Consider the following 13748-nt stretch of genomic DNA (forward strand, 5'->3'; position numbering starts at 1 on the left):
CTTATATAATACATATTATATTATATTATATTATATTATATTATATTATATTATATTATATTATATTATATTATATTATATTATATTATATTATATACTGTATGTATTATATTAATTCTCAAAATCTTATATCTTTCCAAAAAGATTTTTGGATTATTAAATTGATTATAATAACAAATGTTTCTTGAGCACCAAATCAGCATATTAGAATGATTTCTGAAGGTTCATTTGACACTGAAGACTGGAGTAATGATGCTGAAAATGCAGCTTTGCCATCAAAAGAATAAATTATATTTTAAAAATATATTAAAATAGAAAACTGTTCATTAAAATTGTAATATTATTTCACAATATTACCGTTTTTATTGTATTTTTGATCAAATAAATGCAACCTTGGTGAGCATAGGACTTATTTAAAGCTAAAGAAATAACAAATAAAAATTGAATTGAACAGTATCATATTTAAAAGTATATATTAATAAAACAAAATGTGATATAAATATTAGATATCTGTTTGTTGTAACCTTATTGGAAAAGTGTCTTGAAATTCCTCTACTTAAAATCTGTCTCATAATGAGCTGATTTTTGATTTTCTTCAATAATAAAACACATAATAAAAAACACATCTTGTGTGACCCATCCCTAATCTGTATGTGTTTCAAGAATATGCCCAATACAGCTTCACATTGTCGTTAAGGATTTGTATTGGTATTAACATTCTATAAGAAGATGGAAAAGAGCTACAAAAATAAGTTTAATTCTCGACTGGTATTCTATTATTATTTCATTTGTATTTATTTTATATATTTAAACAATGGCTGGTTATATAATTTTGATGGACCCTTTTGAAACTCAACATCATAATCATAATTTAATGTCTAGGCATTCAGGAAGAAGGAATTTAATTTTCATAAATTGCTTTTAAGGGTGGATTGCTTTTAAGGGTGCTTTTAAAATATTGCTGATTACTTACAAAGCACTAAATGGTTTAGCTCCCCAGTACTTGGGCGAGCTCTTAACACATTATAACCCTTCACGTCTATTGTGATCTCAAAATTCCGGCCAGTTGATAATACCTAGAATATCAAAATCGACTGCTGACGGTAGATCCTTTTCCTACTTAGCACCAAAACTTTGGAACAATCTTCCTAACATTGTCTGGGAAGCAGACACACTCTGTCAGTTCAAATCTAGACTAAAAACACATCTCTTTGGCCTAGCATACACATAACACATTATAAACTTCTATAATTCAATGTTAGGCTGCATAGTTTAGGTCAGCCGGAACCGGGAACACTCCCCATAAATCCTGATGTACTTATTACATCATAAGAAGGATGGCATCTACGCTAATATTAGTCTCTCTGTTTTGTACGGATGGGCAGCCGGAGCGCGTTAAGGGTTTTCCTGTTAGAATGGTGTTGTGTTAGCAGCCCCTAAGTTTATAACTAATGATCTTCGCAACGGAAGTGAATCAGTCAATCAAAACTAACTTTAGCTGGACAACAACTTTATCCTAGAGCTGTTGTAAAGCCTAAACAATCTGTTACGGTAATTTCCTATTATATCTGTAAAGCTGCTTTGAAACAATCTATATTGTTAAAAGCGCTATATAAATGAAGGTGACTTGACTTGAATACCTGCCGCCATTTTGAAGTGCGTTCCACTTCGTGAAGTGGACGAGGGAAGTTTATATGGACAGACCCTCACTCCCTCGGTCAAATTCGTATGTCTACTTCATATGTACACTTCAGGCAGCTCCATATACCACAATGCAACATGATTGTGACGTCAACGCATCTTCCTTTTTATTTACCCCACCACAAATAACTCTATGATATATTATTATTTTTTTTTTTATTTTTTTTATTTAAACAACTCAAACACACCTTTATACATTTTCACCTTCAAACAATTTCGTAAGGGAAGAAAATAAATAATAAATCAACCCCATAGTGGATTCTAAGTGATCAAGGGCTTAGCACATTCCATTTCAGCCTATTGCAAAGGTTCCGTCAGTAGTGGGCACTCATGCAACGCAAGCAATGACGTACATCCGAGCGAACGATTTGGAGGGAAGTTTGCGAGTGAAGGGCATGACAATTTTGGACTGGAACGCAGCCCTGGTTGGGAAACATTCTGTTTCATGCTCAACTGTAATTAAAATGTATATGATCATGTTGATGTTTTTTTTACTGGTGAAAGATTATCTTTGTGCTTATTGAATATAGTGGATTTAATGCAGATAAATAACAGGAGGCATTTTGTGTTTTGTAGAAGGACTTTTCTGTATCTGCTGAATGAATATTTGTGGCAACTTTGTGGTCCTGGTTGGGATTTTGACACATTGAGTACTACTATGAGGTACATGGTTGGATGTAGCTACATTGGACAGTTTGATTACTGCTACAGACTTCTTTTGATGAGAAATCTATATGCTTGATGACGATCATCTACTTCATTGGGTTTCATTTACCATCAAACCTCCACATCATTTGACTCCTTAAAGACAGTTAGAATCATATATTGCTGGAACTTCAACCCATATACAGAACCATATATATATATATATATATATATATATATATATATATATATATATATATATATATATATATATATATATATATATATATATATATCTGCATTAAATCCACTATATTCAATAAGCACAAAGATTATGACCTTCCCTACAAACAGATTATTAATTAGCATTTACTCAGAGTAGCATGTGTTGGTTATAACATATATAACATTGTTCTAGTGGTTTTTGGATATATTTATCCAAAAATCTTACATATTGTGCCTTTAATGTACGTCATATTCCGTAAGCATGCATGTTTAATCAATAGTCCACTTACCGGACCTGTGATCTTGGGATATTATCTTTGTCTGTATAACCCTGGGAAATTCCACTTAAGTCATCAAGTTTTCCCATCTGGATGATTAAGATATATTGCTATGGTAGCATCATTTCGAGAGGCTATAAGTATGCCTGGAAAGAGGAAGTTGTTGAGTCAGTTTCTGAGAAAAGTAATTTCCTTTTTTTTTTATTGTTAAATCTCTCGGATGGGTTTCCTCGTCTGCATAGAGGTCTTGATTATCTACCTGAATTTCCTGTCACACAGAACTGGTGTTTTGTTATCTCTAGCTTGTAACTCTATTCTCTCTCTCTCTCCTGGTTTTCATTCTTAATATCGGGTTTACTTAAAGAGATATTTCATTATTATTTACTCACCCTCAGGTTGTTCTGAACCCATATTTCTGGTTGTTGTTTTGCATTGTGTAAACAATGGCATATTCCATGAAGATATCAAGCATGTTATTTGTCTGGGGTTGTCTGCAGGGTTTCCATAATAACCATATTGCTGAACTTATATGTTAATTAATTGCATTAAATACTTTCATTTTTGATAACACTGGTATTCACATATTTGCATATTGTTGTCTGAGGCCGATTGTTTGCAGTGGCATGACAGAAATGTGCACCCCAGCAGTAAACAACCCAATAAATTCTGTCAAACATGAGAGGATCTATACTGAATCTATACTATATCTATAAAAAAACAAACTATACTGAGTCCTTATCTAGCCAGCGATTCACATACATTTCAATGCCAATTTTCTGAGACGGTTTCACATGAAAGAACCCAGCTGAAACAAATCAACCCTCTTCTCTGAACAGATCCTATCCTGATCTCATGTTTGTCATCTTCATGTCCAGAGGCAATATCAGCATAGCATTAATGAGAGTCTGAATTGTGGAGCTAATGTGTTCTTAGGCTTGTCTGTCATGCTTATTTGATTCTAAGAACTTAATGCCCTTACAATCCTAGCCTTTTATTTCCCACACAGTTTTATTGGCTTTGAATTATTGGTAAAGAGACTTAGTGTTTGAGCAAGGGTACATTCTTGGCCACTTCATCACTTTAAATATGTCCCAAACCTCTTTCCACTGCTAACACCCCCTGCTTTTATTCTACTTCTCCACTTCCTGCTGCATCCTTTGACTCCCAGACTTCTCAGTTGTACTGCTTTGTTCCCCTATTAGAGAACCAGTAGACTGAGCTGTTCAAATTTGGGGAATGTACACTTACAATCCCTGTGCTGAGTTTTTACATCTAAGTGCTTTTTATCCAACACAGGAAAATTATGTATTTTTTTCCACCAGTGTCATCTCACATTGGCACTAAGGGAAATTACATTATGAATACTTAAAAAAAAAAAAATGAAATCACTTCTTTCTCTTGCTACGACTAAATTCATAGCTAATATTTTTTCACTCTTTATCTACATGATGATAGTTTTAAATTGTAATTTTTTTTTTTATATGTATTTATGTATGTATTTTATGTTTTTATGTATGGGTCTAGGACAGTTGTAAAAATAAATATATATATAAAGGCCACTTGATATTAGTGAATAAATGATAAAGGCCTGATAAAAAGTTTCTAAGCCAGTTTGAATGTGACCTTCATATAACAAAAAGGTTTTATTTTTAGTTGTTATTTTTGATAATACGACAGTGCCATAGGTCGAAATGTTTCTGTTTCTGGGTATTTCCGTGTAGTATTGAATAACTGAGAATTATCTTTTAGTGGATGTCACTGGTAATTCCCATTTGTCCATTTCCAGGGTCATTCCCTGCTGTGGTAAGATATTGGCCTGCTGGACAGGAAACTGTCAGTTGTGCATTGTAAGTTGATGGGATAAGCAGCTTGTTCAGTTTTTGTAGAACAGGATATTAGCTTTTCAGATTTCTGTAAAGATCACTTTTAGCCTCATATGTGGGCCTTGAGCAATCTCTGTCCCATGACTCAACAGCACAATACTCAGCAGGGGTCTTATGATGTGACCACAGTTTTTTTTTTTTTTTTTATGTCAGCTTGTTTGCTCGTCTCTGTGTTTGGGTGGGGACTTTAATACTCTGTTGACTCCATAGATGTTACCTCTTGAACTTGTTCCCCATTGTTTTGTGTTTATAGGTCATTGTGTGTACAGGTAATCCTCTTTTAAGAGTATCAGCATCAGTCTGAGTATTTTGGCTGCTACACAATGTCATGATGATCCACTAGCTTTCTTTTGCTTATTATGCATCTGTCTCTCTTCATCTTAATAGCATCACCCTAATATCGTTTCTGTAACAGTGTCTTAGGTGTGACAGAGAGTGAAAGAAAGAGAGACACATTGATTACCCTTCTATAGTGCTAGCCAGAGCGAGACATTTGTTCTTCTCAGATGACAACACAGGCTCCTCATTCACTAACAATGAGATGAACTTTTCATCTTATTGATGCAATCACTCCAGGAATGGAATGCTCAGAAGAGATGAATGAAAGAGATTGGATGCATCCCAAAAACGTGTGTGTGTGTTATTTGTGTAAGTGATTGAGTACAAAACTCTACTAGGGCGCTGAAAGTAGGACGAAGTGTTTCCAGACTTCTAACATTACACATGGGCTGACATCTTGGTATTTCCAAGAAGATTGTGTTTTTCTGTTGTAAATTAGATTGTGAGGGTGAAGTTTAAATGTGTGCATTTGTGTTCTCTTATTTGAAAAACTTGACAAATTTAGATCTTGCTCTTCATGAATTATGCTGATAACGAAAATAAAGTTTTGTTTTTAATTAAAAAATAATAATAATATTTATATACTTTTAAAATCTCACAATTGGAGTCCAAAAGTAACTTTTTGAAATGCTTAAATTCAGTTGAACTAATATATATATATATATATATATATATATATATATATATATATATATATATATATATAGTGAGGAAAATAAGTATTTGAACACCCTGCTATTTTGCAAGTTCTCCCACTAGGAAATCATGGAGGGGTCTGAAATTGTCATCGTAGGTGCATGTCCACTGTGAGAGACATAATCAAAAAAAAAATAATCCAGAAATCACAATATATGATTTTTTAACTATTTATTTGTATGATACAGCTGCAAATAAGTATTTGAACACCTGTCTATCAGCTAGAATTCTGACCCTCAAAGACCTGTTAGTCTGCCTTTAAAATGTCCACCTCCACTCCATTTATTATCCTAAATTAGATGCACCTGTTTGAGGTCGTTAGCTGCATAAAGACACCTGTCCACCCCATACAATCAGTAAGAATCCAACTACTAACATGGCCAAGACCAAAGAGCTGTCCAAAGACACTAGAGACAAAATTGTACACCTCCACAAGGCTGGAAAGGGCTACGGGGAAATTGCCAAGCAGCTTGGTGAAAAAAGGTCCACTGTTGGAGCAATCATTAGAAAATGGAAGAAGCTAAACATGACTGTCAATCTCCCTTGGACTGGGGCTCCATGCAAGATCTCACCTCGTGGGGTCTCAATGATCCTAAGAAAGGTGAGAAATCAGCCCAGAACTACACGGGAGGAGCTGGTCAATGACCTGAAAAGAGCTGGGACCACCGTTTCCAAGGTTACTGTTGGTAATACACTAAGACGTCATGGTTTGAAATCATGCATGGCACGGAAGGTTCCCCTGCTTAAACCAGCGCATGTCAAGGCCCGTCTTAAGTTTGCCAATGACCATTTGGATGATCCAGAGGAGTCATGGGAGAAAGTCATGTGGTCAGATGAGACCAAAATAGAACGTTTTGGTCATAATTCCACTAAACGTGTTTGGAGGAAGAAGAATGATGAGTACCATCCCAAGAACAAATAAATAAATAGTTAAAAAATCATACATTGTGATTTCTGGATTTTTTTTTTTTGATTATGTCTCTCACAGTGGACATGCACCTACGATGACAATTTCAGACCCCTCCATGATTTCTAAGTGGGAGAACTTGCAAAATAGCAGGGTGTTCAAATACTTATTTTCCTCACTGTATATATTTGTAAACAAAATAAAAAATTTTGTGCCTAGTTTAGACATTTAAAATTGAGTTGTTTTTACCTCTTGTATGTTTGTAGAAAGGAAAAATTGCTTACCACATACCACAGCTTAAAAAATAGAAATATATTTATTTCATGTTCTCACCACAGGTGATGCTTCATCAGACAATTTTCTTTTTGTTGAGCACCCTCGTTGAGCTTTTTGCCCATTAAATGTGCATACTTTGTGGTAAACCTATTGTATGTTTGCAACAAACTTTTCATTATACATTTGTTTGACTTAATTTACTGGTCATTTCCAGCTATTAAAGGGATAGTTCACCCAAAAATGAAAATTCTGTCAGTAATCACTCACCCTCATGTTGTTCCAGCCCTGTGAGACTTTCGTTCATCTGATGAAATCTGAATCTTATTCACGTAGTGTTTTAGCGCAGCGCTTCTGTGTTGTACGTCACACGCATCACACACATGACCAGCGTCGGCCAATAGTGAGCCTACGTCGTGACGTACAACCCTCTGCTGCGCTTAGACGAAAATGAATAGTTAAATAAAGTCGTTATTTTTGTTTTTTTTGCGCGCAAAAAGTATTCTCGTCGCTTGATAAACTTATGGTTGAACCACTGTAGTCACTTGGACTATATTAACGATGTCTTTAATACATTTTCTGGGCCAGCAAGTTATAATGTCTTAGAAGCCTATGGAGGAGTGAGACAGCTCTCAGATTTAATCAAAAATATCTTAATTTGTGTTCCGAAGATGAACGAAAGCCTTACGGGGTTGGAACAACATGAAGGGTGAGTGATTACTGACAGAATTTTCATTTTTGGGTGAACTATCCCTTTAAACCTCAATTCTGGCAATTAAACTATTTTAGAAATGTTTTTATTTATTTTACACCATGGTGCTGTGTGCAAGCTTTAATGATTGAATCTTCTAGATTTTTGAGTGAAAAAGAGAGGAAGAAATGAAGCTTATCTCCTCTAGCTTTTCCTTGGAGGTCATAAAGTAAATTAGCAGCTGTGTGTGTGTGTGTGTGTGTGTGTGTGTGTGTGTGTGTGTGTGTGTGTGTGTGTGTGTGTGTGTGTGTGTTTTGTGCTATTATTAAGCATCCATTGTAGTGCGACTCTTAGCTGGCCAATTAGCCCTCATTGCTCGCTTCAGTGGTGCATTACTGGGAATGCAAAAGCACTAATCCCAAATTTACATCCTTTTGCCAAAGTATTCTAAACACACAGTTGCTACTATTATCTTCAATTACCAACTCTCTTTGAATGCTCATAAACCCAGTCATTTCACACCCCAACACACACACACACAAACACACACAGGTCACATGCCTTCTGCTAGTGTTAAAAAAAATACTGTTGTTGTTAAGTATGATTCATTTGTGTGAATCAATTCAAACTGTCCATTTCATTGTTGCCAAAACAGAGGTTTGAAGTGATTCACTCAAAAATCTTCACAAATATTTTTTAGTAAAATATAGGTGAATATTGCTTTTGTATATTTATGTTCAATATTTTAAATTTGAAATATTAAAAGATTAATCAATATTGAATGTAGCCTCTGTGGAGTGAAGCAGAGTTTGTGTTTTTTAACAGCATTCTGCTGAGCACTGTTATATTTATATTATTTTGACATTGTAAACTTAATTATTAAACTATAAAAGATAATTTACCATAAATCATACGTATTCCATTTAAACAAATCAGTTCAAGGACAGTTGTGCTTCTGAGTGTGTGAACAGAGAGGCAGAGTGAATGAGTGCATGTTGAGTGTGAATGTGAACTCAAATAATTAAACCTGCAAATTATTTCTCTGTATATTATATTATATTTGTTTTATTGTGTTTACTGCTACAACAGCATACGTTATTTTCCTGTGTCCAAAGGGCGCATGCATCTACTAACAGTTCAGCCATGCAAAACAACATCTATTGTTTGGCGGGCTTAATCCGGTTCATTTACATATTACTGTTACATAACTAAGAACTTCCAGTTGGAGCCTGGTAGTGCACTCTAGCTTAGAGAAGTGTGTAGATTTACCTAAATGAACAAAAATGTAATCAGATGTTAGCTAAACCAGACAAAACCATAACATTTTGTTTCATAAATGTTTTTTTTATTCCTAATATAATGCAGTGATATTTCTAAATGATTGTATTCTACTGCAATTATATTGTAACTATCGGTTTTATATGAAAAACAAAACTAGCTTGATTAGCTTTATACGGGTCTATGTTGTGTCCTCATTTAGATGGAAAAGATGTGATGCATTGAATATATAAATGTATTGTGCTTTAGAGCGGGAAATTGTTTCCTATCTTTAATGTACCTCAAAGCTAGGAAACAAATGTGGGTTGGTTCTTGTCAATGTGCAACACCTGCTGCTTTTTGGTTGCATGTGTAATCTTAGCGTAGGACGATTGTTTGTGGCTTCCTCTCATGTAAGAGTACATGCTCGCTCAAGCAGATTGAATGAATGCGCTAAGATGAATTCAGATGACGCACATTTTGCCTCCATCAGTACAGCCACTTAGATGTTTCCGAATGCAAACTGACAACATGAAGACAAGTAGCAGCTTGAAGGACACACAAAGAGAGTGAGCGAGTGCACTTAAATTACACAAATGTGGCTTTTTGAAAATTCACATTGCGGAGGCACTGAGGCCTGAGTCTGAAAGCACTCTGTCCTACACACACACACACACACACAGACAGTAGCGCAGGACTGAATGTGAGAGCATTGCAGTGGGAACTCCCTAATGCACACTGCAGCACCGCACGCAGAACCGGACATAGAAAATGGACTGAGTAGAGAACAACAGACCCGGGAGAGGGGTGAAGGAGGACGAGGACGAGGATTCAGAACCGAAAGAGCACAGGAGAAGATGTCGAGGTCCATGCGACTGCTGCTTATGCAGAGATCTTTGAGTGAACACATCAGATACTCCACCTTTAGGGCTCTGGATCTGTTTAAAGGAAACACACGAGACCAGAGGCTGACAGGTGAGTGTGAGTGGATGTGGATGTGCGAATGTGGAGGGAGTATTCTCCGGACATATTCTGAGGACGAACATGGCCTCGTTGTGATGCTAGAAGTGGTTGACGTGTATTTGACCTTACAAAAACATAGTGATGGTACCATTGTATAGTGACAGTATCAGATAAGGGACTCTAATTTATGTACCATTGTACTGAATGTTTACTGTATTCATATAGCATGATACCTATGGTATTACTATGTTTCCAAAAAAACCCCAAAAAACATGGTTTTGCATTGAAAATGTGTGGTCCCACTATATATAAAGCATCTTTAACTGCTATGTACTAACATTTAAGTTAATTGTTAGATGCAATGCTCTTACTGTGTACATACGTGTCATTACATCTAAATTACTATTTCCTTACATGTTAACCCACCCTTAATCCTAAGTCATACCACTGACCTGTCCCTAACCTTACCTGTATCCCACCGCAATACAACGTGAATACAATACGTTTATTGTATCTTACACCTTTTTTTTATGTAAGCACAGTAGTTGAAGACATCTAATATAAAGTTCCACTTTAGCATCATTGAAATGTGATGTCATTACTTAAAAGGGGTTTGCTAGGTAGACTACTTGAATCCTTTCTTGGGTCGTAGTTCATTTTTTAGTTATCTCTTATCCATAAAGTACTGATATTTTGACACCTGATAGTCAGTAACTCTGGAGAAGACAGGACATGCTGTGTCATTATTGAAGCGTTTTAAAGATGGCTGACTATTAGTGCCAGGAAATCATAAGTGATTTATTGTGTGTGAGAGCATGATAGGGATGGAGAGAGATGGATTAACTTTTTTATGTGCATCTAAGGTTTGGTCTATAGTGCTTCTCCAAGACTTAGTCTGCTAGAATGCATGCACTTCACTTTCTCATGAATTAAATATGTCAGACAGTGAGCCATCATTGAGTAAGGCAGGCTATTCATGGCTATTTCAGCAAAAAAAAAAAAAGAAACTTCAAGACTTCAATCTTGAAACCCACCCTGGATGCAGAAAACACTAAAATTTTCATGACCAGTAGCAGTGTGGTCTAATGGTTTATTTAATAGTGTGGGCTTACAACCCATCCATGGATATGGGTTTATTTTTGTGTGTGGAAATGTCTGTGCAACCGATCATGTCAACTTCAAAATCTGTTTTTTTTTTTTTAAGAGGTCGACAAATTATAATTATTTTGTTGCTGTTGTTGTTAAATTTCTAGTGTAGTTTAAAAATGTAACTTCACAGGTTTTCTTTCCCAAAAATAACCTAATATTGGATTTTTTAAAATTAATTTTCCTTTTAAAAATTATTCGACAAATGGTCACTGAGATTAGCCCATGCCACATCCAATTCAATGACAATTAAAGGCATTTTTTTTTATAAACAATTTTTGTTATACTGGTTGAAACTCTCTTCACATCCTGATAGCAATTATTGTGGTCAATTATTGAATTTTGATGTACTACCTGCATGTCAAGTCAACATATGTTCCCTGTTTTCCATTTTATTTGCGAGTGATAAAACCTGGAGGATGTGTTCATGTGCTGGAGAATCTGTACAGAACGTTCAGAGCTGCCTAGCTGAGCTAATAGTGCTGAGCAAACACAAACGCACTCAAACAAGGTAGCCAGCATCTCAGAAAAAGTGTTAGCTTTAATAAGCTGTTTGGGTGATAAATAACTTTATAGCTGAGGTGTGGTTCATATCTTTTTAGGTTAGCAGAATTTTGATAGTAAGTTGTCAATTGACCCTTCGCAGGGAGTTTGATTGACAGGCGATCTGACCAATCATAATCCGCCGAATCCTCCATTTTTGTCCGACAAAGCAGTCAGGAGAGTTAGTAGTTGGAGGATTTGAACTTGAAAAACAGTGTGTATTGACATCTTTCCACGGTTGAAACTGCATTCCTTCTTATGTTCAGTCATGTTTATTTGATGCTATAAATTAACTTGAAGGAAGTGATGATCGGTTCACGAGCAGCTTTAAAGGTCCCGTATTATGCCCTTTTTCACAAGATGTAAAATAAGTATCTGATGTCCCCAGAGTGTGTATGTGAAGTTTCAGCTCAAAATACCCAACAGATCATTTTTTACAGCATGTTTAAATTGTCATTTTTTGGGGCTCAGAAAAACGTGCTGTTTTAGTGTGTGCCCTTTAAATGCAAATAAGCTGCTGCTGCACGGCCCAGGGGGCGGAGCTTCATGAGCTCGCGCTCAGTCTCTCAGGACAATCTCATCTCACGGAATGATGATAATATCAGAAACTCTCAGTAACGGTGTTCATTTCGAGTCGGACAATAATGCCTACAGAGTCAGAGTGTTGTATAGAGATGAAACAGATATAGTTTAGTAGTTTAATTACGGTTATTATAACGTATTTGTCATCTGCTTGTATTTATCCATTATTTATTAATAGCCTACAAGTCTGCTGTCTGAATGATGATCAAACATATACTGATGAGTTTAATAAAGTTTATTGTACATCACACAAAAGATGAAGCGTCAGTTTTACTTCAGAAAATCACCGTAAGAGCTGAGTAAACACAGTAAGTTATAAGAAGTGCGCAAGTACATAAACGAATTTCGGTAGAGTTGAGGGAGCATTTCTGTGGGCGGAGGTTAGTCAAAAAACGGTTCTACTGACGTCATTAAAGAAGGAAGTAGAGGGATGTAGTCCAAACGGGCCGTTCGATGTAGGCGACTTCTGTTAAATAAAATATCTCGCTTGGCATTGAACTTTGAGCTTTATAATTTTACAAATATTATTTATGCTCTAACAGCAACATTACACACTAGCTAAAGTTTGAAACATGGGATCACGAAGAACGGGACCTTTAACTGAGGCTCTACAGCGATCTGTCAGACACATTAAAGAGCCACAAAACAGTATTTATTGTTTACATTTCTTTAACAGATTACCAAATTTGAAAGGTGAGACTTTGTTTCATATCAAAAATAACCTGGTCTGTCCTGTCTGTCAGCGCATTTTCAGTGCGTTGTCAGTGTCCTCTCTGCTCCGCGATGTATTTTATGAGCATGGTGTGGCGTGAGAGCGGAGTGGCTTGTCGGACATAGCAACAGTAACTAAAGGGGGCGGGTCTTTACAAACGGTCAATTGGAGGCCTAGAATTGAAGACCTAGCAAGATCATTGAGACATGTCAACTTACTCTATTTAACCCGAACCTTAACTCCTAATTCTAAATTAACAATCTAGTTTGCAGTTAGTTTGCATGTAGTAGCAAAGTTACTCGTATTAGTAGAATATCTAAAGTGGACTATCAGAATCACTAAAAAGTAAAATAAATCATTTTAAATGCTAAAAGTTCATTTAAACATAATGTATGAAAGGGATGTGTTGTTGTTATTGTTTTAAAACATTTCTTTTATTCGATTTTCCACCATTTTTTTTTTGTGTGTTTTATTTTAAAAAAATTTTTTAAAAAAATTGTAAACATCTTATTTTCGCAGTCTGCATGTGAGGAATGTAAATCTCTTCAGACTTTATGACTATATGCTCTGCTTGTTTACACACACTCATACGCTCATATACGCAGTTCATTTACCATGTCAACACCCACACTCTGTTAAACAGTCATTTCCGATATTATTCCGATATTATATATATATATATATATATATGTGTGTGTATATATGTGTGTGTGTGTGTGTGTTTTATTATTATGTTTTATGGCAGATGATCGATAAATGGTGCATGTATAATTCATTTAGCAAATTAATTCACGTCATGAAACATCACGTCATGAAATTATTCATGAGTAAAGCTGGCACATCTTTTATTATGTGTCCTCCCCTCGTCAGACTGTTCTTACTCCTCTACTACTAAGTGTTTGTTTTT

General features: G+C 35.5%; 1 protein-coding gene across 5 annotated transcripts in view; it reads left to right on the forward strand.

Moving 5' to 3' along the window:
• The window catches only part of dlc1 (DLC1 Rho GTPase activating protein), a 117567-nt gene that overhangs the window by 40444 nt on the left and 63375 nt on the right, over positions 1–13748 (forward strand). Inside the window, exon 1 of one of the 5 annotated variants that reach the window (XM_084104184.1) lies at positions 9534–9870. The exons of the other annotated variants lie outside the window; for them this stretch is intronic. Coding sequence (XP_083960310.1) covers positions 9627–9870 — 244 coding nt within the window. The 5' untranslated portion in view covers positions 9534–9626. Of the gene's footprint in view, positions 1–9533; positions 9871–13748 lie in introns of those variants that run through there. 5 annotated transcript variants of the gene reach the window in all.

Source organism: Abramis brama (genome assembly GCF_963993115.1).
Source record: "Abramis brama genome assembly, chromosome: 2".
Lineage (NCBI taxonomy): Eukaryota > Metazoa > Chordata > Actinopteri > Cypriniformes > Leuciscidae > Abramis > Abramis brama.